General features: G+C 46.1%; 1 protein-coding gene across 1 annotated transcript in view; it reads right to left on the bottom strand.

Annotated features, from left to right (window-relative positions):
* The window catches only part of lnx1 (ligand of numb-protein X 1), a 37,226-nt gene extending 10,129 nt beyond the window's left edge, over positions 1-27,097 (bottom strand). The window contains exons 1-4 of the mRNA XM_054602809.1: positions 27,053-27,097; positions 22,480-22,998; positions 3,957-4,204; positions 870-1,025 (exon numbers count right to left, since the gene is read on the bottom strand). Of these exons, the coding sequence (XP_054458784.1) occupies positions 870-1,025; positions 3,957-4,204; positions 22,480-22,934 (859 nt within the window). The 5' untranslated portion in view covers positions 22,935-22,998; positions 27,053-27,097. The remainder of the gene's footprint in view (positions 1-869; positions 1,026-3,956; positions 4,205-22,479; positions 22,999-27,052) is intronic.
* Positions 27,098-27,543: the final 446 nt, after the last annotated feature.

The raw sequence follows: 27,543 nt of genomic DNA, 5'->3' as shown, positions 1-27,543 counted from the left end.
CCCTCTCCTCATTCTTCATCCCGTCATTTCTCTTCTTTTTGCTATGCCTTTATTTGTTGTTTCCTTATCTCCCATTGTCTTTTTCATTCTGTGTGGATCTATCTCTTCTTCAACCTCCTCTCTATCCGTCTGTCTCTGGCTCTCCAGCGGCAGGCGATGAATATTTAATCTATTCTCTCAGCCTCCTCAGCGATGCCCTCAGAGAATAATCTAGTCCCTGATCGTTCGTCATCCTTCATTCTTACGCAACATCACGTTTCTTCTTCCCGTCAGGCTGCAGCTCTCCTTCAACATCATGGTCTCTCATTGCTCCCTACATTTCCTCCTCTTTTCCATCAAGAGGGGTCTGGATGTGGATATTACATTAAACATCTCCAGAGCACATTTTCTCTGCTACGAAACATCTCGAGAGCACGGCGCTCCCCGAAGAGTACTCCATCAAGTTGGTGCAAACCTGTTGACCCTGGATGTGCTGTAGGGAGAAGGAGAGGAGGAGGAGGAGGGGGTGAGGAAGAAGGAGATAGAGGAGGAGAAGGATTGGAGGTCATGGAGCCTCGTCTCCAGCGACCTCCCGCATCCCGTCCCTGTCTAAAGCGCCTCAGGCTACCGCTCTCTCTCCTGATCCGGCCCGATTGATGCACCAGCGGACTTATGCAATCTGCAGCTGAATTATTAAAGAAACATATGCTGCTGTTACTGCGATGGCTCCCAGCAGTGTCACCCTCCTCCTGCAGCTGAGCCAACATCGAAAACACGCACATGGACGACTCTCTTTGGGGGAATTGTGAAGTACAAATGCATCGGTGACATCAAGACACAAAACATCCAGGTTATAGAGAAACAAAGACAAGAGAGGAGGTGATCATCACCTTCCTGTGGCACGTTGGAGTTCCTGGTGTTGTCCCTCTCCTCGGACGTCTCGTTGCTCACCGCGTTGCCACTCTTTGTCCTCCTCAGGACGCTGAACGCCCGGTTCAACCTCCTGAAGGAGCGGCTCCTCACTGAGGACCGGTCAAAGTTTCTGACTGTAGAGAACACAGAGGAGGAAGAGAGGCACTTTAAATATTACAGCACACTTAACATGCCCGGGCATGTCTGGATCTGCCTCCTCATGGCCAATCAAATGCCTTCTAGAGAGAGGATGAAGAACCTGTGTGGTCCAGGAGGTCCTGTTTCAACAATTCAGCCATGCGATTCAAGGCTTATCAGATGCAGTTTAGTTTTCACCTCAACACTACTTTGCTAATTGGCATTTGGTGGCCGTAAAGCCAAAGCAATGCACCCACAGAGGCAGAGAAATTGCCGAAAGAAAACATTTAAACTGCATTAAACAAACCAAACATTGACATACAGTAATCTTTGAAATCGAATTGGGCAAACTTGTAGGCCTGTTTACAAGTCCAGCAGCATTGAAGCAACATTATCATAATATCTGGCTCTTTAGCTGCTAAATGCTCCACTATGTTCAGCAGTTAGTCGCCAGCTAGTTGCAAACTACGCTCACCAGCTAGTTGCGAACTACGCTCACCAGCTAGTTGCGAACTACGCTCATTAGCTAGTTGCGAACTACACTCACCAGCTGGTTGCGAACTACGCTCACCAGCTAGTTGCGAACTACACTACGCTCACTAGCTAGTTGCGAACTACACTACGCTCACCAGCTAGTTGCAAACTACGCTCACCAGCTAGTTGCGAACTACACTCACCAGCTAGTTGCGAACTACACTACGCTCACCAGCTAGTTGCAAACTACACTACGCTCACTAGCTAGTTGCGCTCACCAGCTAGTTGCACTACGCTCACTAGCTAGTTGCGAACTACGCTCACCAGCTAGTTGCAGCTAGTTGCAAACTACGCTCACTAGCTAGTTGCAAACTACACTACGCTCACTAGCTAGTTGCGAACTACACTACGCTCACCAGCTAGTTGCGAACTACGCTCACCAGCTAGTTGCAAACTACACTACGCTCACCAGCTAGTTGCGAACTACGCTCACCAGCTAGTTGCGAACTACGCTCACCAGCTAGTTGCAAACTACACTACGCTCACCAGCTAGTTGCGAACTACACTACGCTCACCAGCTAGTTGCAAACTACGCTCACCAGCTAGTTGCGAACTAGTTGCAAACTCACCATCTAGTTGCGAACTACACTATGCTCACTAGCTAGTTGCGAACTACGCTCACCAGCTAGTTGCGAACTACGCTCACCAGCTAGTTGCGAACTACACTACGCTCACCAGCTAGTTGCGAACTACGCTCACTAGCTAATCACTAAATTCGTTCCCCAGCTAGTCGCTAACTACATTAACCAGCTAGTTCTCTAACTGCGTTCACCAGCTAGTTGCTCATTGTTTCAGCCTGTCGTTTGGTGTAAAGCGGGTAGTGTTCTGTGGGGTTTTAGCGCTTTTTCACTTAAAACAGTTGTACGCTAATTGCCGAAGACGACGCTATGAGAGCTGGGAGAGTGAACCAAAACAGTCAAGGTGTGGGCCGGGCTCAACAATGAGCTCAAACTCACAAGTCAACTAGTTCTCTCCAGATTCAATCAGATATCTAAATTCAGTATCTCCTGATAATAAACACGGATATGATAGCAGAGCTCTCATTATCTCCCCTCTGACTCAACTGCATTTAATAAGGATTGTTCATGTCCTGGCCCACAGAGTCCGATTCAAAGGTCAGCATCTGTGACGTTACCAATCTAGTGTATTGGATGCATCCTGAGTATGAAAGTATGAATGTAAACGATGCAGGATTTGAAATACTGCTATTTTTTAGACTATAAGGATGAACTCATTTTTGTGAGAAAGGCTGGATGTAAACATGACTTTGTCTACAAGAAAACACTGCAATTATAAGTCAAAAGTTCCTTTTTTGTGAAAATGAAGAAGCTACTTTCAACCTTTGGCTCTTTAATTAATACATTACATTACAGTCATTTAGCAGACGCTTTTATCCAAAGCGACTTACAGGAAGGACTTAATTAAGCCAATCCGTGCTGAGCATAGTTTCACGGTTGCGTAACGACAGCAGTGATGCAACACACGGCGGACTCTAGTGACCACGTCCAAAAGGAGACGCTCCCTTTAGTCTGCGGTCTGCTACTTCTGGTGCTTTTCTTAGAAACAGGACAGACGGACTACAGGAGGCTGCAGTGGAGAGGCAGCAGCCCCATCCTGGCTGCACCGAAGCACCGGGGCCGCATGCCTCTGCAGCGCCCCTCCCCCCGTCCTCCCCCTCCCTCCCTCTGCGGGCTCCGGGAGATGCAAGAGCTCCTGACAGCCACATTATTCTTTAAAAGCGCCGGCCGCTTCTGGAGCTGTCAGCTTGTTCAGCAGTAGCGGCGCTTATGGTGGTTGTGGGCCTAAAGTGCTGGTGCAGCGCCATTTGGTGTCCCCACTGCATGTACGCTCACGTTAGGAGGGAGTGGAGGGAGGGGAACACTCGTGATCGTTTCCTGGTTTCACAGGTGGGAGAAATGGAGGGAGAGGGCTGCTCACGTCACACTCTCATCAGGCTAAATTTATCCCAGCTCTCCTTCCTTTTCTCCTTCACTGCATAATGCTCATGCCCTCTCACTGACTTTCTTTCTCCGTGCTTCCCCGCTGTTTTCCACAAAGTGAGATTTTATGGATTGATGAGGTGGAAAAAAAACCCAAAAACAAGGCAGTAGAGCTAATTGGCCGATAGGATTTCTATCAGAGACCATTAGAAAGAACAAAAGGCTGTATTTGAGGTGGAGCGAGCTGCTGGGTTTTAACGTTAGAAGTCTGCAGGTGTGGTTGTATGTTGGAGCGTACGTCACTGGTTCTAACTGGGAGACTGTGTAGCTGTGACTAGAAAGCTCTCTACTCTCTATTGATTTTCAATCTGTCACACATCCCTCTAGCTCTCCATCCCTCTGGACGGATAACTAACGGTCTACGTGACCGCTCACATACATCCTCTCACTCACTCTTCTTGCTGCTGCTGCGGGCCGCCAGGCTGGTGGTGCTGCCCGACTGGCTGTTGTCCTCCATGCTGGGGTCGAAGGCCGGGTTGACCAGGCCCGGCTCGTCCGACAGGAGCGCCACGGCGGCGGAGGCGGGGCCGTCGCTGGGCAGCGTGGCGATGGTGAGCTCGGACGTGCTGTCGGTGCACTCGCCCTCCTGCGAGCGCCGCTTCCTGTCCGCCGAGAGCCCATAGTGAGAGGCCCCTTTGCACCTGCACACACACGGGGGTCAAAAGGTCATTCTCGTGTTACGCAGCCTGTGTGCTGCAACTAATACGGGACATGATGATGAAATGATGACACTGACGATCTGACGCAGGATGCTCATGTTCTGTAATGAGCTCCATACATGCAGCAACAAACAGAACAACAAAGTCGTGTGAACATCTAAAGGAAAAGGTCTCATTCTGAGGATTAATGTGAGCCGATTTCAGCGTCTCCTCCAGGCGGAGGCTTCCTGCACGCTGACCTCCATCTTCTGCTCGCACAAAGACCGCTTATCTGACCTCCACGCTCAACGCAGAGCCTCCACGATACCACACAGCCGGCACAATAACAACATGATGCTGTGGTATACTTCAAGGCACTCAAATTTAGAATTCATGCAGCACCTCCCTGAGAATGTCATACTTATTCTAATAAAGACAACAAAAAAAAGAATTTCTGTTGCTTCCTTTCAGCAGTATCTGTTATCACATGTAGGATGGATTTTCTCTGTGGCTGTGAGTGTGAGCATCACTGACAGATGATTGAATACAAATGTAAGAAAACACCCGGTAGACAGGAGGAGAGGGAGGGGGAGGGGAGGGAGAGGGGGAGTAACTGACACAACATTTGAATATAAAACAGAGATCGCCTGAATGTTGTTTTTCTCAAAAACAACATTCCTAAGTTCCAGATGTCTTCTCCCTGTCAGCACAACACACACACACACACACACACACACACACACACACACACACACACACACACACACACACACACACACGCGCGTCATAAAAGGCTTCTCACACTGACAACGTTAAATTGGGAATGTTTGTGTGTGAATTAAATATATCCCTGTTGTATTGTATAGTTGGGAGCTTTCTTCCCTCCATCTGTGAGCCGTAGAGGCTTTGAGCTGACGCTTCATCAGAGGCAGCAATAACACCGGCCCGCCTCTCCGTCTGTCTCTGCGGAGCCATCAGCACAAACATTAACTGGGTTTTAATGAGCTGGATCAAACCCAGGCACCGCTTCCAACAGTAGCTCCAAAAAAAACCAAGAGCAGCGTCGTCCATTCTCTGTGGCTGTGAGACAGGTTTGGTTCCACTGGACTTTTACATGGAGCCAAAAAAGAGAAAAACAAGGTAGAAATGTTGGACTCGCTATAGAAAACAGGATTACATGCTGGTGAGCCTCTTGAGCCCAGAGGGGTTGCTGGTTCCCCTCGGGGCCACGGCATCACTAGAAGCAGCATTTTGTCTCAATACCAGAGCTGTCACAGTGGGTCACGCACTCTGTCCACACCTCACAGGGAAAATCATTTCATCCTGGAGAGGGTTCTATATCTCACTTCAAGTCTCGGTCAGACTCTCGGATAGAAACGGCATGGAACGGAGCTGAAGGAGCCCCTGATCTCACTATGTGACATAACGGCGTGTACCTGTGTGTGGGCAGCACCACCCTGACTCATTCCTCTTCATTCAGTTAAACTGATTGCTATCCAGCATGTCTGTGCAGCCACGCAGCACTCAACTGAGTGCAGTGGAGGAACAGAGCGATATTTCAATCTGCAGCGGAGCAGAGGGCAGAGCTGCAGAAGCTTTCCTCCCATCAATTAGAAGAATTAAAGCTCTCTGCAGCTACGAACATACCCGTCTTCAAGAGGCCCAAATACATTCTTCACACAAATGTGCATGCCGACTCATACACACTTGCAAGGTGCAACTTTGCTCATGTTTTAAAGACGGTAGAGATGACAGAGCACTTCTTAAGCTCCTCTTAGTCATCATTAAGTGGTGAAAATATCACAGAATAAACCTGGGTTTTCTGCTAAATGCAAGGCCGCCGACCTTTAGCTGACTCCCCGACAGGCTGAAGGATTATGTGTTTTTAAACAAAGTTCTTTTAAACTAAATTTTCTTTTGCAAGTAGTGAGCTCTTTAAAAGGAATAGATCAGTGCAGGCTGGTCTCATCCAGCATTCGTAGCTATACCTCCCAAAAATAATTTGTCGTAATTTTTAGAAATCCCACGAAAGAATTTTGTATATTATGTTATTACATAATCATGAACATGGAAGTATGAATCGAGAGGTGGATGGGTCCAACAATCCATCTTTCCCCCAGGAGACGTTGTTCGCTGTTCTTACCCAGTGTGATACAAGAAGTCATGTTGATTTGTTTGTCACGTAACTTAGGTACTTTAGGAAGTAACTTCTGTAGTTATAAAAACCCAAACACCAATCTTTTCCTAAATACGGAAGTTTATTTTGAGAAGAATGTATTCATGTAACAAGCGGAAAATGGAAGTTTTGCTGGACTTTCGTAGGAAAACGCACCAAAAATGAGTCACTTTTTTCCTACGATATCATAGGAACCGTTGTGTGAGGATACGTTGCTCAGTACGAATGTTGTGTCAGTGAGTGGTTGAGAGTTGAGAGAAAGAGAGAGAGAGAGAGAGAGTGTGACGGTGAATAAATACTACAAATCCTCAAGAGCCAGGCCAAGCTCATGAGTCTTAATTGCCACCTGCTGATTAAAGTGAAGTGAGTTAGCCCCGACGTTAGTAACTTTGGCTCAGGCTGACTTTTAAGATGGACCAACTATTCATGTTAGCAAACTATCCACCTTTGTGCCAAAGTACATCCTCACACTGTAGACTCTTAACCTTGTGAATACATCACCACACTCCAGCTTATCAAACTAAAACAACATTACAGATTCAAAGTCTCCCCACTGTTACACAGCTCTGACTGTTCCTGTGTAACAAACAATGTCCTCATTTCCTCTAATTTCTTCCAGCTGGTCTTAATATCTTCATCTATATATAGATTTCACTCCCTACCAAAGTCTGAGACGCTTGACTGAACAATTGCTTTCTCTTTCTTTCCACACACACACACACACGCACGCACACACACACACACACACACACACACACACACACACACACACACACACACACACACACACACACACACCTTTGATGTGCTTGTGAAGGACTTCTGGTCTAAGCTGACTACATGGAACTGAAGACAACGTTTCCCTGTTTCAGCTCGACTAGTGGAAAGTAGAAAACCACAGGTCTGTCAGTGGAGATGGGCAAATACCACCGAATACAGGTTCATTGAGTTAACTAAACCTAACAGACCACCCACATCAGAGCAGAAAATGTATGTCCAAGTATTAATGAATGCACACTACTCACTGAATTTGAGTTAGGAAGATCTTAAGGGGTTCGTTTCTAAAACTGTGATATCAGAGCTCAGACAGGAATATATATATAGAGCTGTCACAGTGTTGAAGTCCTCAGAAACACAGAGGCCATCTTTACACAGCTATTGTTTAGAGTGCCTCTGGTTTATTAAAGGCTTTGTCTCCTGTTAATTAAATCTCTTTCCCCCAGAGGGGTTAAGAGTCGCCTCGAAAAACGAAGCTGTGTCTCTGCTGCTTAAAGGTTTGAATGTCTTGAGTTTTGATGTTGAGGCCTCAGTCTGTGCTGTCTGAGGTTAAAACCAGGGGGAGCGTGACAGAGACCCCCTTGTCTGCCTCACCAGGGTGGTCCTGCAGCTCTACAGCCGAGGTAAGAGAGCCAATTAAACCTGAGACGAGCGCCGCATCGAGGGAGGTTCGCCCCGCAAAGACGTCCTCACACATATACACTCTCCATACTTTCTTCTTGTTTTTCCTCTTGTAAACAAACACCCTTGTGTGTATAGTCACGTAACTTCTCTTTCTCATACGACATTGGGTTTTTCTTTCTCCGGTGGATTGATCACCGAGCTCAGAGGACGCTCATTAGCGCTGCAGTATCCGTGTCTCGGGTCCTCACGGCCTCCGTTATCACATCATCATCATCATCTCTCTAAAGCCCGGGATCTGTGGCGAGATAAGGAGCGAAGACGCCACAAACATCCTCAGCACTCATCCTCCCCCCCCTCCCCCCTTATACTCCTCTACCTCCTCCTCCTCCATCCTCTAGGTGACAGGATGGGTCGTGCCGAGGCCCTGCTGGCTGTGACACAAACAGCCCTGTTCTTGTGATGTGAAATAAACACCAGCTCACAACTCATCAAATCCTGTGGGATTCTCCAATCCTCTTTAGGGGTGAGTGGATTATCCTCCCTAACCCAAATACTCCCTCCGCTCCCTGACGGCCACGGGCAATCGTGTCGGGCAACACCGCACGTACAGCGCACATTATCCCCGCCGAGGTGACGACTCCAGTTCAGGGAGCGACACACACACAAAAAAAAAAAAACCAGGATGTGTCTCGGTGCTTTATTTTCACTTCACGCAAAGGGTTTGAAATATAAAGTATTGTTTGCTCAGCCGGCTGACCTTTATGTGACCCACAGCTTTCCTAACTTTCCCGAGTTGAGCTCTTCTTCCTGCATCTTTAGTAGTCTGAGAGCAGCAGCAGGCTGATAAATATGCCGCTTCTGACAAGTTCTGACACCAACTTTTTCAACGCTCCTCTAATGAGACACCTGACATTCAAGAAACCGTGAGAAAACGATTCCCTGGTTACAATGTGAGCCAAGAGGCAGGTTTCTACTCAGGGAGGAATGTGTGTGTGTGTGTGTGTGTGCGTGTGTGTGTGTGTGTGTGTGTGTGTGTGTGTGTGTGTGTGTGTGTGTGTGTGTGTGTGTGTGTATGTGAGATAAGGGAGGCTCCCTTTTGTGACAGAGACACTGAGAAGCTTCAAAGTGACAGCATGTGACATGTGTGAGTGTATTTTTGGACGACTAATGATTAGACACACATACAGCTGCTCATGATAAAGGTTTTAGAATTCTTTTTTTAAATGCAGAGCAACACGTTTTTGTTTTTAGGCAACAAAACATGTGGTTAGGTTTAGGAATATATTGTGTTTTTGGTTAATATAAGCATGATTGTCATGTTAATTAGTATTACCACTGTACTTACGCACCTGGTTTTAGTTAGGTCTAACTCAGGGTTTAGTGTCGCCTGGAGAAAATGGTCCGAAAGATGAAACCAGACGGTGAAAAAGAATAAACACCAACCGTCATTTCCGGTCATAAAATAAAAAGGAAAATGAATACAAAAGCCAGGATCTCACTCTCTCCTCTCCTCTAACAAAATGTCCCATCATGCTCATTCTGTAGCAAAGATAAACAATGTTAAGAAAACAGCCAAAAATGTTTTATAGACTCTGGCTTCACTCGACTTCTCATCCGGCTGATTCGGGCGATGAAGCTCCTGACAAGTCGCTCCATAAGCGCTTTTGGCAAACGCACTCACACCGAGCTCCCCTTCCACCAGACTGAGTGGAGTAAACAAACATACGGCGCTGTGGGGAAGCACCTGAGGCCCAAACACACACACACACACACACACACACACACACACACACACACACACACACACACACACACACACACACACACACACACACACACACACAATTTAATTAATGGGAATAAAGCTTTGGATTAAACATTTTTACTTGATTAGATTAGTATATCAATTACTCCTTTATCACATAATTAGGCCAAATGCCAAACGCATAAAGTATAAAGTTTGATTTGGAAGGAATGGACAGAATGATAGATACAAAGAGAGAGAGAGAGAGAGAGAGAGACTTAAAGACAGACAGAGTAATCCAGTTAATGATGAACTAGAGGAGTGTTAATCAGAGGATGCACTGGTGTGTTGATTGGATCCGCCTGCTGCGAGGGGTAATCCCATCTGCTGGGGGAGAAGGTGGAGGGTGGAGGGAGGGTGGAGGGGGAGGGTGGAGGGTCCTCCGCTGTGGGACGACATGTTGGCCGAGGCTCGTTTCTAAAGACACATTTTTCTCATTTGAAGTGGGAGGCGAGGTTTAGCTGGGTGTGACTTCATAACCAGCCGTTGGAAACGCGTGCAGAAAGCAAAAGTGAACCCATGACTCATAAATCCCATCAGCCTTTGTGTTTGTTTCCTTTATGCTCCCGTTCAGCCAGCGCCGGTCCGACCGGTTGGGTCGCCCTCGATGCATCTGTGTGTGTGTGTGTGTGTGTGTGTGTGTGTGTGTTTCTTTTTTTACGAGCGCTGTGTCAAGTCCAGTCTAGTATCGGCCCAAACCTCTGAGTCATGGATTTCAACCAATCGATGCGTAGGATGATCAGCGGGGCCCTGACCTCATGATCGGGCTGGAAGGACATTCATGTGTCAGGATCTGGTTTCAACAAGGAGGGCGATCTCGCTTGTGTAGTGGACGCAGAAGAAGAGCCCTGCAGTGAAACACTTCATTCTCAGAGTAGACATCTCCTAACTGTATCTCCTCCACACTATCTGATGACAGAATCCCCACCAGGCTGCTGCCCCACGCTGCTCTTGGCACCTTGATAGTCTATATATTTCTCACTAGCTCTTGGCGGAGTCCTGGTTTTTCTCTTCCTCCACGTGCTGCGGTACAACCGACTGTGGAAACACAACCAGCACTGGTCAGTATGAAAACAAACCCCAGAGCAGAGGGCAGCGATCACGTGACAGATTAAGTCTCTGCTGTCAGTTTCACTCTGCAGGCGGCCCGTATGGATCCTCCTCCTACAGATCAGCTGCTGCATTCAGGAGGCCGGAGGAGATATTCCATGTTTAACATGTAAAGAAGCCCAAACAGCAGCCCGAGGCAGGCGTTTATAGTCACCAGTAACAGTAAAGGTTACCAGGTGGCCGTTTGCAACCATTTTTAGAAATTGGCAACCAATTCTTGGCCTTTGGTTGCCATTAGCGACAACATATATATATATTTTTTTATATTTTTTGCATTACACATATATTCAAATATTGCACACTAAGTGCCAAAGACTGTATAGAAGAAGTGGAAGCAGTCGTCTTGTTTGTGGACTGACGTTTTGAAGCCTCGAGCTCAGCATTTTGTGCGTTTTCTCGTGTGTGCACAGACATATATTTGAGTGTTTTTAGAGTTGTTTGACTGCTGGGTGGAAAGGTTTGTCTAACACATCAACATTACAAACTAGTGTGCAAATTTATTCAACTGACAAAGAACCAGATGAACCTGAAGGAAAATTAAAAACGCTATTTTATCCTGGGAGGAAAAGTATCCCGACATCTTTTAGCTGGACGGAAAATCATACTGCAAAGCATCTACAACATAAACATGGCATGTAAACATGTCATATTTCATGTTTAACTGCATTATCTGCTGCAATTATTAAAATGGCAACCATATTTTCAATTTCGGCAACCACAAGCTGATGCCCACTTTTAGAAGTTACTGTTGAGCCCTGATGCAACTTCTGTGATGTGGCTCAGGAAGAAGGACACTTTATGTAAAATGATTCAGATAAAAGATAAAAAAAAAAATCTTATAAAACTCAACCCTGTTTTAAAAGCCTCTCTGCGTGACGCATGTTTACCCCGCTGGTGATTCTGCCTGAACAAAGACGACGGCTCTGCAGAAGTAAACACATCGACCTGCTACTCACTTCTCATCCTGAATAAAGAACGCATCCATAATTCATCACTGCATTTATTCACTGTGTATTCACACGTGAGTGCTCTTCAACCATAGCACAGTGTGCATTTTGTCGAGTGTGTTTTCACGCAGATTTGTTTCATTTTGTGAGTTTGTTTGTTTGTTCGTTCGTTTGTGGACGACCTCGGTGTTTGTCCTCTACATGCGTCCTCGCCCCACGATTCCTCGCTTTGAATGTGTGGTTTGTAGATTTCCCATGCATATGAAATGCTCCCATGGCGGTTTGCTCCGTATTGTAAATCCCATGCAGAGAAATAATTAAGCTGATTTAATGTTATCTCCGTTTAGAGAGATGTGTTCAGGAGGGTAGGAAGGAGGCTGATCTGTATCTCTGCTTCCTTCCTTCCTTCCTTCCCGTTATTTCTGTCAGGCTAGATACGATGAGAGAGGGAGAGCGGCCTCGCCACAGAACGGGGATTAATATTTAATCCAAACAAAAAGTCTAATTAGCGAAGCCGGCCCTCACGCTAGAAACCGCCACGAGGCTGAAGAGGGCAGGGAGTGGTGGGCTGCCTCCTTCTTGAGACGTAAACAGATGACTCGTGTTTTTGGACGGTTGTAATCCTGTTGGAATGCGTCCATGCCCAAAAGATGTCTGGAGCTCCGGGAGCGAGTGCGGCTCTCGTTGATCAAACACCTCCGAGATGAAGACTGAAAGGAAGGAAGCTAAGCTAATCACAGCGTTTAAGATATCTCCGCTCCAAAGATGAACACGGATTCATCATTGATGCTTAACAGCGCTGCACTGTTATCCTGAGGGGAATATTCTACAAATAAAAATATTACATTATTCAAAGTGAAAGAGGAATGATTCAATAACAGAGAGATGCTGTGTCCCGACAGCAAGCTCCGAGCACGCTGGAAGACGTTTGTGCTCTATTTGGTGTTTGTTGCATTAATATCCAAAACACCAGAGAAACTAAGTACACTGAGAAGAAGCAGGAAGTCAATGAGTTTTAATAGAACAACCAAGGAGGGATGTTATTAACTGTAAACTCACTAAAATAAGTAAAGGGAACAAAGAAAGAAGTCAAGAATTAAATGCAGTATAAAGAAACGACATTTGCATTTGATTCGGCTGAAATAATATTTACTCAAATGTAGATTTTTAAGACCATGTAAAAATAAATACCCTATCTTGGTACAGTACAAACCGCTTTAAGTTACATCATGTAAACAAACAATAAAATGGATGCGTGTCCACTTAAAAGCTATGGTTGGTAAACTTGATGACTCTTTTTCAATGAAAGTTGTTAGCAGCACTAGCTCCTATATGCTCTAAATCTGGACAGAAAGTCTCCAAGACATCAACACTGACATCCCGCTTTTTCAGGTCTCCCTCCGAAACCACTCCCCCAAAATGATCACTATGAATGTAAACGACCAACATGGCTACCGTAAGCACTCTGTTAGGATAGAAGCTGGTGGAAGACTCAGTGTTGAGCAGTGAGCACACGGGCAGGATACGCTCCGGCAGCCCGTCATTACATCTAGGTCGAAAGAACAGCCGCAAATACTTCTTTTTTTTTTGTCAGAGCATTTGATTCTTTGATTGATGTCAAGATCTAACGAAAACCTGATGTTTTGAAGGTAGATTACCAACCCGGCCTTTCAAAGAAGGGGGAGTAGTACTTGCTACCTTCCAACGTTTGGTACTTTTAAAACAGAAAACACACGTAAAACATGCCCAACAGCAAGTAGGAAACTTTCAGGCGATCTCTACCAAACCAGAGAAATCAATCCCCAAATCATAGAGAGTACTTCACCATAACTTCCTCGTCCATTGCTGCGCTTCTAAGCGAGGGAAAGGAATAAACAGGAACATCGTTTGCGTCCAGTTACGACACAGTGTCGTGGAAATAATGCCCCCAAAATACGTATTCCAATCGTTTTTATAACGAATATTCAAACGTCATTGCGTCATCGTGTGTGTAGGTGTATGTTCACACTCACAATCACCATCTCTCCTGTGTGTGTGTGTGTGCTGCTCTTTTTATCGGTCGGTGCTGACAGGAGTAGAACTGCAGTAACCACATTAGGTGTTACACCACAGAGAGACATTCACCCATGTACAGCCTTCATACAGCCAATAACGTCCGTATACAAGCCTCCACAAGCAAGACGGATTGCAGCCGCTCTCGTTTTCTTTCCGTGTAAACCCGCTGTAGTAATCACATTAAAGTGGAAGAAATCAGGAATACAATGGAGAGGGAGGAGGAGGTGGGGGGGGGAGCCGAGGCGGTGGTAACGCCGGAGGCTGCTCCTGTCAACAGAGTGGATAAAGACAAATGGCGTGCCACCGCTCTCCAGCCGGGCAGAAAAACACCGCGTCCCCTCCTGGTTTTCCTCCGCCTGTCATGTCATAATCAGCAAAAGCAAAAAAAAAATAGAAATAAATAAAACTCACTGTCACAAGCTCAGAAACGTCCTCACTGATTCTGCTCGGGATGACCCACATAACTGGGAGTGCATCGCCGTATGTAGGAGCAGATGGGAGGCAGGAGCAGGAAGTGACCTTCTCCCCTCCTGTCTCCTCTCATCTCCTCTCATCTCCTCTCATCTCCTCTCATCTCCTCTTCTCTGAACTGCTCAAACTCTTCCACCCTCCTCCCATTCTGCCCAGTGTATAGCACCAGACCTAAGGATTCCATGTCCTCCCTCTCCTCTCTCTGGTATCCACTGCTGTCTGACATGGGCTCTCGGAGCTAAAGCCCGGCTCAGTGGAGGCAGCCGCACAATGAAACGGGGGGGGGGGATTTGCGCGGCGCTCCATTGTTCCATGTATTCATGCATGCATAATGGGACGTTTCCGTCAAGACTGGTAGGAGAGGCGATGTGGCACCCTGAGCTCGGAGGGGGATCAGAGAGCCCCGGCTTCACACGGAGCTGCTCGGTGCAGTCGACATTAACTCCCACACAAAAGAGGCTCCGAGGGCCGATGTGGAGCGGGAAGAACAAAGACGTGACGTACAGTTACAGAGATCGGATGTATCACGCTGCGTTACAGTTCCACTCTGATTCGGGTTTCTGCACATCACAGCTGTTCTTATGAGAAAGTTTCTTTTTAAAACTGTAGGACGGAACATTTGTACATTTTTCTCTATAAAGGCCATAAAACCCAAACTGTCTCCTTTTCTATTTCCTCTACTGATTCCTGAATCACGTGGAGAAGTAACTTACGACATCCCAAGAAGGAAAGTTTTTGGATGCTACAGAGACACTTTCAACTTATAGTTTTACAATCACGCAAAGTTTTTACAACAGGATTGAGGATTGTTTGAGCACTTTTTTGTGACGCAGATTGGAAATGCTTGGGCTGATGCAATGTGCTTTGTTTGTTTTAAATCTTCTCTTATGTCTGTTATTTGTGTTTTAATGTGGTAAATTAAATTAAAAGAAAATGTAAATGGATGATCTTTTGTGTGCCGTTTTGTTGATCAGTAAATTATTTCTAAAAAAAAGTGAGAATTTGCCGCTTTAATCTGTTTTAAATCACTATAAACTGAATATATTAGCATTTTGGAGTGTTGGTCGGGCAAAACAAGCAAAACAATGATGTTGCCTTGAGTTCAGTTCATTTCAGATTGATGACTTTTCACAGTTTATCTTTTAATTGATTTCAAATTGCAAAAAAAGTCGACAGAAAGGTGATGATGATGATGATGATCCGTAGTTTGCAGCTCTAATGTTGACACACAACCATGAGAGGTTTGTTTCCATGGTGTCAAAAGTCAAACAACACCACCCAAAGTGTCGAGCATCTGTGCGCTAACGGTGATGTAACCGCTGACAAAATACCGATGAAGAGGAAGCGGCGGAGGAACCGACGGGTGTGTTGTTAGAGGTGATGTCTCAGAGAGTATGTGACCATAGAAAGGATCCAACAGATGGGACTGGCAGCCGTCGAGCAGCCAGCTATGAATATTTAATGCTGAGGTGAAAGTCTGCTCCACAAACAAAACACAGCGTGGTTACAACGGGACTCTCACACACACACACACACACACACACACACACACACACACACACACACACACACACACACACACACACACACACACACACACACACACACACACACACACACACACACAGACGGTGTGTAAAGAGTAAAACTGTGGCTCAGATCAATACAGCACATGCAGCTCAAGAGAGAGAGAGAGAGAGAGAGAGAGAGCTGCAGTGCTGTAGCATCCAAACTGTCCTGGGCAGCATCCCAGTGACACAACAACCAATGAGCAAGGCATTACGAGGCAACTCTGGGATGATTCTCACAGGTCAGAGGCGACGCTTCAAAGTGATGATGGAGATGTAAACATTAGCCGTGCTGCACAAACAACAGATGGCCGACGAGAGAGGACATGCACGTAAACAGCTGCATGGACCGGTGACGGAGGGGGGGAGGGAGGAGGGGGGGAGGAGGGATGCTTGTGATAAAACAGGAATGGGATGCAGGGTGGGTGGAGGGTGGAGGGTGGAGGGTGGGTGTCGTACTCACAGCTCAGAGTAGAGGATGTGCAGGTTGCCCAGATTGTCGGTGTAGTTGGCCGGGCTGAGCCAGGGCAGCACCAGCAGCAGCAGAGCCTTCATGGTCACCGCCGCTCTCTGCACCGCCGCTCTCCTCTTCTGTTCCCCCTCCTCCTCCTCCTCCTCCCCCACCACCACCTCCACCTCCAATCCTCCCAACCTGGCCGTGCTGACCCCCTCCCCAGCCCCGCCCCCCCCCACCCACCCCCTTCTGCTCTCCTCGCCTGCCTTCCTTCAGATCTCAGCTCAGAATCAATCCTTCACTTGCCACCTCTTTTCTTTCCCTCTGTTTCCCCACACTCTCTCTCTCTCTCTCTCTCTTTCTTTCTCCTTCTCTGTACCTCTCGTTTCCTCCTCCTCCTCCTCTTCCTCAGGCCGGCTGCCCGCTCATCTCAGCTGCAGAGGCAAACGGGCCGGTTGCCAGAGGTTGAAGACGGAGCGGAGCGGGAGGAGGAAGAAGAAGCAGCGGCGGTGGCGGAAGAAGCAGGTGCAAAGCAGAAGTCCTGTTGTGACAGGAGGAAGAGGAGGAAGTGCAAGAAGAAGGAGAAGAGGAGGAGGAAGGAGGACCCGTGCAAAGGTGGCACATTTGGAATACAATTTGAGATGTGCAGCCCTTTAATCTGCTCCGGGCACTGGCTAGTTGTAAGAGGATTTGCGCTCGTTTGTGTGCATGTCCGTCTCCGTCGGTGTGTGCGTGCTGTGTGTGTGTGTGTGTGTGTGTGTGTGTGTGTGTCAGAGAGAGCGGCGCAGGCTGTGACTTATACTGCAGCAGAAACCACTGAGGGGGGGGATGGAGCAGACCAAACAGGGACTGGAAAGGGGGGGGTGGGTGGTGGGAAGGTACCTGGTGCTGCTCTGATTGGCTCACACACACACACTCAGACACACACACACACACACACACTCAGACACACACACGTGTACAACCTCTGCATTCACCCCCACCCTCCTGCACATATGTTGGTCCATAGAGGGGGAGGATAGAGAGGAAGGGGTGGGGGGGTTGTTGCCTCCGAGCCCTCACCCCTCCTCTCTAACGATGGACTGCTCCCCGTGCAGCAGATTGGTCCGATCGCTCAAAAGAATCTGCCTACATGTGTGTGTGGGAAAGAAAAAGAGCGTGACCAAAACACACAAATCAATATTCTCTGCAGTGATGGAGGATTGTTGTTGTGAGTGACATGAAAGAGACGAGGGGGAGAAATAAGAAGATTTGGTATAATTCTTTAGAGAAGATCCGTCCAAGTGAGCATTTCATTCACTCAGTAATTCATTCATTCATACAATCATTACATTTCTAAATATATATATACAAAGAGAGAGGGAGAGATAAAGGAGGACTGGTGACGATCAATAACAAACACCAGGTACAAAGGGAACTTGCATACGAGCAGCGTGATCAAAATACAAAATCAATGCGAATACCAAAATAAATAGGAATTCACGCTGAGTGAAACAATGAGAAAACATGGATTTTCTTTAATCATTTGCATATAAATTGAAATATTTTAGCTTGAGCGAGAAATTCGTTGAGATTCCTGGTCAATCTGCTCTCTGTACTGCATGTTTAATACATGTATGTAAAGCCTCCTATACACAACAGACTGTTTAAGGTACGAACAATAAAGCCACTACTGTATCTACACCTATATGAGGTTGTTATGAGCGTTAATGTAGCAGCTATGATGTTAGCATAGCATAGCCCTGATTAAACCAAACTCCATTCAGAAAACAAGCATTTTTAAAAGTTGTTTGCTTTTTTTTTATCTTGCTTAAAGACCTAACAAAAGCATAAATTCAGACTTTTTACAAATATACATCTATATGAACTTATTTCAGCATCCTTTTCATCTGTTTATTGCAATTAAATCAAAGCAAAGTCTGTGATATTTTGGGTTCATACTTCTGTAGTGAACCAAGACATGTCGGCGTTAACAAAATCTGGGATTCGACAACCCGAAACAAAGCAGCTACGTTAGTTTTCATTTCCGTCACGGTTGATAAAACAACGTTGGTATCTACGTGAACACACCGTCACCCCATCCATCACCACCACCTGATCCAATAGTTCATGGCGGGGGTCATGGAGGCTCTGACGGCTGTGAGGTGAGTGTGTGAGAGGTGTGTGTCGACGGACTGTCACCGCCGTTCACTTGAAGGTGCTGAATACAAAAAGCAGGATGCGTTTAAGAGGATTTTTGAGTTGTGAACTGGATTTCTCCCTTCCTGTTTTCTTTCTGTCTGTCTCTTTTCTGAAGCAAACACAAAGAGACGGCGGAACTTTGAATGTGGAATATACTGCAGATAATCTCATTTTCATCCCTTTCCAGTTATATTTATGTCGGGCGTTTTATTCTCAGTAGAGTCGTGTCAATTTTATTTATTTTACTTAATATCCTGCTACTTCTCCTCCCACTCTTTCCTTTCCTAGATTTTCCTTTTTTCCCACCGTTATCCCATTTCCATAGCGCTCAGCTGTCTGCTACCCTCCAGAAAGAAACTAAGCTGCTGTAAATACCCTGTCCTGACTGAATATTTCAGGCTGAATCTGCTCTGTATGTGTGTGTGTGTGTGTGTGTGTGTGTGTGTGTGTGTGTGTGTGTGTGTGTGTGTTGTGCGTTAATGCATGCATAAGTTGTCCCGCGGTACTTAAACGGCGAGCACACGGCGACAAGACCACAGGGCACGCAGGAAATGGAAATGTAATTGGATTGTGACAGGATGCAGTTTGTGAACAGAAACCGGTTCTAACCCCCCCCACAGGAGTCGTTTCATACACTCACACATCGACTCACGGAAAAACACCGTCGTCTCAGACACACACACACACACACACACACACACACACACACACACACACACACACACACACACACACACACACACACTCAGCCGATACTTTGTTCTGATGTGAAGTCAAAGAGGTATTTTCAAAGCCTGCAGGATATCTTGTTGTTTTGGTGACAATCAAGCGACCGCGGGACCAGTCGTTGTGTACATTCATGTCCTAGAGACTAAAGAAGAGGACACTGTTTGATGCTTTGGAATTGATACCTCGAATACACGACGGTCCTAATAAGCAAATAAGAGCGGCAGTGAAACCGTGGTACCAGAGGCTTCAAACTTAGCCTACGCAAGTCATAACCACAGCAAACAAATAGGCATAAATGTGTAATTTCAGACATATTTAAATGTCTAAATAGCCAAAAGCCTACAACGAAACTAGATTACAAGACGGGAGGGAGAGAGAACAACAGGTACTCATGAGTCATGTTTAAATCAACACAAAGCGCGATCGGCTTGGAAGATAAAATAAGGAAAGATAAGATTTTCCTTTATTAATCCCACAGCTGGGAAGTTTGCAGCAAGGTCACACACACACACACACACACACACACACACACACACACACACACACACACACACACACACACACACACACACACACACACACACACACACACACACACACACAAGAAACTGCCAGAAACTCTCATTTTGTTTTCCTGATATTCTCACAAGCTTTGAAAAATAATAAATTTTCATACCCCAAAAAACGAGCAGGCAGAAAAAAGGCAGAACTTCAGTAAAACACACACATGGAGCTCTGGGTAAATGAGAGCGAGAGGCACTCAGAGCAGAAGCTCCAGCTCATGTAGCTACAGGTTTGTGGAGGACCAGAGCAGACCAGGACCACTGCCCATCAGATGTGTTGAGGTTTGAGCTCTTGATTGCGCTGGTTGTGACCAGAATGACAACGCCTCCAACCAAAGGCCAATAAAGGTCAGGGATGATTACATGAGTATGAAATCAGCTCTGAGCAGATGGCGTGGCTGTCTCAGTCATTACAACTCCTGACTCTCTGCCAGGTTCTGGGGTCCGAGCCAGAGGCATCATGGGCAGCGTGACACCCACAGAGAGAGAGATGTAATCAGGGACCAGAGCTTCACCAAAGCTGTACGTCGACATAGAGAGGAGATGATGTCATTTATTATCATCATATTTAAAATGGAAATATGTCTTTTACCAGGAAGTACAGCCCAGATACGTCCTACTGTTTTGTAGACAGAATTGTTTCCATAATAGTATCAGAAATGCTTTCGATACAGCTTGGTCGGGTATCGGTGAGTATACGTGTGTGTGCACAGATAAGGTATCACATCAGAAAGCCTTTTAAAATCACATGCTCCAAAAACAATGTGTATGTTGCGGTGGTTTGGTTAGTAGGGCTAGCTATCGGTACTTGATATCTTTAAAAAGGTATCAACCGCGATAACACAATTCCAAGTGACATCAAAACCTCTGCAGTCAAAGAAACTGACAGTCGCTCCTTTCTGGGCCAAAAACGTTCTTGGATTTAATGCCACACCCAAACAGCAGGGATTTCTTGCCTGCACACGTCTCTGAACACAGAGATGTCTGAGCCGGCACCCCCACACACAGCGCCAGCAACTACTTTGTTTTAAGACGGAAAAACAACTACTTTGGTTAGGATTAGGAAACAAAACTTAGGCTTTGGAAAAGGTTGTGGGGTAAAAACATGTATGTTTGTTACCTTGGTGTTAGTTTGGTTTGTAAGTTACGTAACAAAACTATGGTAAATAAGTGAACGTGGACCTTGTTTCACACAGGACATGAACAGAGGTCTCCTGAGTGAAAGTCCTGTCTTAGTTCGAATTGCCAACCATTCATCCCAGTGTTTTTGGACTTTCTTGCTCTTTATACAGTCAGATGTTTGTACGGTCTACTAATGAGGCAGATGGAAGCGATGCGTCTCATACAGAAGCTAAAGGGCCCCTCGGTACGTGGTATCAGACACCGAGGGCCACCGAACAAGCTTCTGTATTTGACAGGTCAAACAAATCTGCACGTTAAAACTCTACAATTCCTAGAACAACAACAATAACAAGCTCTATCAAACAAGTTCAGTCACAATCACTGGACCATAGCAAAAGAAGTGAAGAGAACAGACATGTTCAAAAGGCTGCTCCAATCTCTTTCTCTTCACTTCCTCCCACACAATGAGCAGACTCGTCCCTCTGGACTCGGCCTCTCACCTCCACACATCACACCTTCTAACTACTGAGAGCAGCCGAAGCCTTCTGGGAGTTGGCCTCAGAGCTCCACACCTCATCATGACACTCACACTACATGAAGGAGAAAAGACGATGGAAGGAATGAGGTAGAAGAGAAGAGGAGGAGAGACATGTGGGTGCATGTGGGTGGTGGAAGGGGCAGAAAAAGAGAGCACCACTTCTTTTAGAGTTTTATAAAGTGCAAATGAATCGGAAACACTTGTGTGTGTGTGTGTGTGATGTTTGGGGAGATTAATTATCCCAGAGGCCTTTGGGTTTAGGGGAGTGTTAATGAGCGTTAATGAAAACGGATCCAGACGCAGAGAACCCAAAGCTCTGTCTTTAATGATATATAAACAGAGGAGCAGGGCATCTACTTCAGATGAAAGCCTGCTTTGGAGGAAGAGCCCTCTCCTCTGGGAGCAGAGCTGTGGGTTAATGACGACGGGCTGAGGAGAGCGGGAAACCTGGAGTGTGTTTACTGCAGCTCATCGCTGTTTTCACCAGAAAGCAAGTGTAAATGGGAGAGAAATGCTAATCAAATAGGAAGTATGCACTGATTATATCTGACTTTCTTTATTGGTAATACAGTTATAGGAAGGGATGCCTCCAGAAGCTCGGTTCTTAATAGGAATCAGTTCATGGCTCACATCATGGCAGAGAGAACTCAAAGATCCAAAGTGGTTCCACATGTTCCTCCAGTAGACTCTGAGAACTCTCTCAAACTCAATAAAACCCTCACAAGTTAAGGGAGGAAACAGCAGCAGTTTATCTCAACATCTGGACAACAAGCAGAACATCAGTCTGCAGTAATGATCAGTGTTCTACTGTTTGGAGATCAGCCGTCCATCCTCGTACACTGCAGGGAACGTTAGCGATCAAAGGAAGATAATCACTGAGCTAACTGTTTAGTCGCAAATGTATTCTCAAGATTTTGGAACTTCTTGTATTGCTGCTCAAGAAAGACAATTTGTTTACATTCTTTTCTAATTAATTGTCTTTTTTTCTCAGAATATAATCAAAAAGAACCCAAAAAAGTATCGATAAGGAACCAAACTGAAAACTACTTTTGAAAAAGAGTACTAGTATTGATAACCATACCCATCCCTAGTTAAGGTCCAGTATATTCTGAGGGGTACAAACTGTGTCTACGAGTGTGTCCTGCTTCCTCCGTCCTACCTGCTCTTGATGTGGTCCTCCAGATCTCCTCGGGCCAGCATCTGGTCGCAGTGCTCGGTGAAGGGGCAGGCCACGGTCAGCTTGTCCAGCAGCTTGTGCACCAGCAGGCTGGGCTTCCTGCAGCTCTGCAGCATGAGGGGTGCGCGGCACACGGGGCAGAAGTCGCTCTCCAGCAGGAAGCTGGTGAGGCACTCCTGGCAGTAGGTGTGTCCGCAGGGCGTGTCCAGAGGCCTGATGAGCGCCTGCAGGCAGATGTGGCACACCAGGTCGTCGTCCACCTCGTCCTTGTAGATGTACTCGTGGTTCTCCTCCAGCATGTGCAGGTGGCCGCACGTGGCGCACAGGTCCGGGGGCGGAGACATGAGTCCGTAGTCTGAGGGGGAAAAGGGCGGAGCCGACGCCCCGGCCATCGCCCCGGTGCCTTGGGGTTGTGAACTCTCCTCCTGGATACTCATCTGGACTCGGAGCAGCTGGCTGGATCCAGTGAGGAGGTCATGAGCAGCAGAGATCTGAGGGGAACTAAGTGAGGAAGAAGAACGTCGTGTAAGAGAAGCAGCAGAGGAGGAAGTACCGCATCCTTTACTTGAGTAAAAGTATTAATACTACAGTGTCAAAACACTGCCAATTCTTACCAAGTATATTTAGTTCTATCTATGAATCTAGGTTGTCACCATCTTGTTATTTTACAACCACTGAACCATATCGCTATTATGGTGTCGACCTGTCAATCACAGTAAGCCCATCCCAAAGCATCCCCTGCTTTATGGTCTGTTTGACTCTAAATGGAGCATCATTTACTAAATGAACATCATGCTGTATTGAAGAAGACTTGAAACTAGAGATTGAGACCATAAACTCATGTTTACAATGTTTACTGAGGGAATAAATCAAGAGAGAAGTAGAGTCATTTTCTCATAGACTTCTATACAACCAGAGGAGTCGCCCCCTGATGGACAGGAGAGAGAATGCAGCTTAAAGGCACTTTAGCATAGACTTCATTTTTCAGACTGGAGGTCACCCCTTCTCTCTCTAGACAGTGTCCTGTCAATCTCCAAGCTGCACTATAATAAAGAAAATAAAAAGCCCCCCCAAGAAAAGAACCCAGATTCTACAAAGAACCAAAAAGGGTTCTCCTATATCCTTTGTTTCATGCTCTGGTATACTACAGTAAAGGTAGACAGCACTTTTCATGTCAAGTAAACAGAGTGTGAAAATATTCATGAGCAGAGCTTCTCTTTCTTTCACTCACACAAAACAGCAGCACATGATGAGAGCAGCAGTCCTGCTAACTTTTATGTTTTTTTGTTTCCTCTGCAGGCTCAGAGAAGAGATATCGAACTACAGAGATTTCTCCTCTAGATGCAGCGACATCAGTATTACTGGAGTGTAGCGACGGATAGACACAGATAAGTCTCCCAGCGCTCGCTGTGCTGCCTCACAAACACACATCACGGCTGTGGGATGTGACATGATTTCAAACTGGGTTTTTTTTGTTGTTGTTGTTGTTGTTATTGTTGTTTTTTTGCAGGTTTACATCGACTCTGCGAGCGTGCCAGCGAACACGTCATGTCCACGACGGGAAGGCTCCTCGAGCACATGGACACGAGCAGATGGGCTCAGTCAGACACACGTCACCTTGGCAACAGCCGTCTCGTTGGCGCTCCACAATGGACCCGCTGTCGGTTATTGGCTGCTTAATGAGACACTAGATCTTGCTAAAAAAAACAAAAAAAAAACACAACGAAAACAAACAGGGAGTAATATGAATGCACTCCAAGTGATAGCTCTGTTGCCTCTGAGCACCAAAACAGAAATTGAAAAGCATGTTTTCTTCAAACAATTGCCAAAAAGACACAGTTAATCTTAGCCGAAAGCTGTAAAAACGGTCATTATCTTCAGATTTTCATCTTTACGATGGTCCCTGACAAACGCTTCCTTCATAAAAAGCAGCCGAAACAGAGCTAAATATTGGGATATTTTATCACAATACATGTCTCATTTAAGATCTTGCTCCAAATAAGGCGTTTGCTTTAAACAGATTCTGTAAAAAACAGTGTTTTTCTGCACAAAATAAAAAAAATGAAGTTCTCTCTATTTCTAGACATGATTGTGTTGTTTCCATAGAGGCGCAGGTCTTTTATATTGTAGTGGAAAAACGAGGCTACAGATAGAAAAATGTGCAAAAAACAACTACGCAACACACTTTGATGTTCGCCCCAATATGAAAATGCAGACACCTTTGACCGTGCACGTACAAGTGCAAACAAATCTGCCGAGTAACCTGCAGAGTTGTGAAAACAAACAGGCTGCACTGGTTTCTTTCTTTCTTCAGCAGAGCGAGGACGGCGCGCGGCGAGTTGTGACAGCCGTCTCAGCCCCGAGTGTTTGGGGGAGAAGACTGAGACGAGGCTGAGCCGTCTTTACAACTTTCCCACTGAGAGCTCGCGGCAACGGCGGCTGATTCATCACAGACTGGCGGGGCGGCACCTGCTGCTGCGTCTGGCCCTGATCTTTCACCGCTGCACAGGAAGATATACAGAAGAGTAATAAAAAGAGAGAGAGAGAGAGAGAGAGAGAAAATATCTGCCAGCAGGAGCAGAAAATAAAAAATAAAGTGATTCAAAGTTAAAGAAAATGAAAAATGAAGGCGGTTTGATATTCTCCCTCTAAATTCCTGTTCTGAACAGATAACATCATCTCCTTTAAGGTTGTTCTCTTTTTCTCTCTGGGGGAAACTTTGGTATTTAAAGGAGAAAAAGATAACGAGGCAATAACTTAATAAAAAAAAATACAGTAAAAAGATCACAACGGAAACAAAATGGTCGACACGCCTGACTGGATCCAGCAGCATGCAGCTACATGCGGAGACATGCGGCCTCCACACACCCACGCATGGAGACTTTCACACGGAGGACACTCCCGCGCCTCCAGAGCATCCGTCCTAATCTGAACCTGAAGTGACAGTCCTGCTGCACCTGCAGTGCATTACACCGAGCAGGACACGTGTGAGGTTCAGAGTTTCTGTCTCACCTTTGATCACAAAGTGAAAGAAAAAGCTGTGATCGTAAATCCAGATAAAAGAGTTTCCTTTTATTATTTGAGTTTGTCGTAAGACGGCCTCCACCTTCCTCCTCACACATCGCACACTATATTTAAATAAGGCCGTGGATCCACTCTCACTTTACTCTCCTGTGATCTGGGACGACTGGACGAGTTAATAATGACACAAAGCTGTGCCGAGTCAGCTCCTTTTTTATTTTTTTTTACTAATGACAGAGCGTTAAAAAACGACCCCGTCGCCGAGGAGGCGAATGTGTCTGCGTCGGCACTCTCGTCTGTCCAAGCTGGACTGGAGTGTTGCTGTGTACATATACACTCCTTTTACACACACACACACACACACACACACACACACACACACACACACACACACAAAAATCATATCTGTATCAATCAAACAAACACGCCCTCGGAGCAAAAGGCCCAGTCAGCCAAATGTGAGCACACTGGAGAAAATGCTAACAGCCTCCTTCTGACCAACTAGTTTGGTAATCATTGCAGGTTTTCTTTCATATTCTGCAACGAACTGAAATTCACACATCTGGTTATTGTAGTTCCAGCAGGCGTGGTCTTACATTGTCAGGACTACAAACTGCTCTGAGAGTCGTACAAAGAAAAACAACCCACAGGGTCCACGCTCACACTATTTGGGGAGATCTGAAGGAGAGGTTGCTCTTGAACGCCTCTCTTCATCATAATTAAAATAAAAATAAAAATAGAGTGGCGTCTGTTCCGAGCAGCTCAATAAACACAGAGCCTGAGCACAAACAAACATGAGGCAGAAAGAGAGTGTGTGTGTGTGTGTGTGTGTGTGTGTGTGTGTGTGTGTGTGTGTGTGTGTGTGTGTGTGTGTGTGTGTGTCAGCATAGTCTGTTGTGTTCAGACATGTCGCCAAAAATTCCAGGAAGCTAATTTTTTCTTTTCACTTTCTGCAGATCTCTATTTTATAACGACACAAATAAAAAACAGTGTAAATCGATCGGGAATAACTCATAACAAACTTCTCTATTTTGATAATTGATTAAATGACGACAATCTAAAAATAGTTTGTGTATTTCTTTTTAAATCTAGTACCTCTCGTTTCTTTCTGAATGAACATACTGGATGAGGTTCCTGCCCCCCCCCCCTTTTCAATGACCTCTACATGAGGACCTCATTTGTTTTGTGCATGCCGGTCCCTCTCTGGGTTCTCCGGTCTGAGCCAGACCTGACACCTCGGCCTGGGAGAACAGCTGCAGGCAGATGTGAAGCTCCGTGAGGTGTCTCTAATATCAGAATGGCCGACTGGACGAGCACAGACCGTACCGAACACTATGTGAGATTAAATCCACACGTATAACGTCATTACAGGCTGTGTTTTACACTCCAACGCCAATGAAATATCATGCAAACAACACAAACCAGCAAGTGTTTTGTAACTACTGACAGGAGTTTTTACGACTGGAGCATTAAAGGTAACAACCACCCTTCTGATTTAAAAGTCAACTTTGAGAAGAGGTGAAAGTTTACTTACATGTCTTCATAAGCGACGTTCCCTTTCAGCTGAGCAGTTCACCTGGACAGGTAAAGCCTCGCAGAGAGGGTGTAACGTTAAACCATTCACAGAGGAGGTGGGGGGGTGGAGGTGGGAGTGGGGGAGGGCGGGGGAGGCAGAGGAGAGTTAAATGACTCAGGAGAGAGGACTTTGTCCGCAGTCACGGAGGCTGACCATTGGCTGCCGGTCTTCACGAGGAGAAACTGTATCCGACCGCCGGTCCTGGGGGAATGTTTTTTTACGACCCTGAGCGGAGTGAGGAAAGACTGCCGACTGTGTGAGCTCAGAACCGGCTCACCTCCAACAGGCCAAGGTGATCAGGAAGTGGCAGAGCAGAGGGGCGGAGCCAGAGGGGGAAAAGGTAAACAAGAGAACCGCCCAAACCTGCTCCGGGAGTTGGGGAGAAACAGTAGTTTCCTAAGAAGTGGAGTAGGCAAAGAGAAAGAGGTTTTTTTAACATATACAAGTAG

The sequence above is a fragment of the Anoplopoma fimbria genome, chromosome 8, assembly GCF_027596085.1.
Source record: "Anoplopoma fimbria isolate UVic2021 breed Golden Eagle Sablefish chromosome 8, Afim_UVic_2022, whole genome shotgun sequence".
Taxonomy (NCBI): domain Eukaryota; kingdom Metazoa; phylum Chordata; class Actinopteri; order Perciformes; family Anoplopomatidae; genus Anoplopoma; species Anoplopoma fimbria.
Note: the sequence above shows the minus strand (reverse complement) of the source record. Positions and strands in the feature narration are given on the sequence as shown.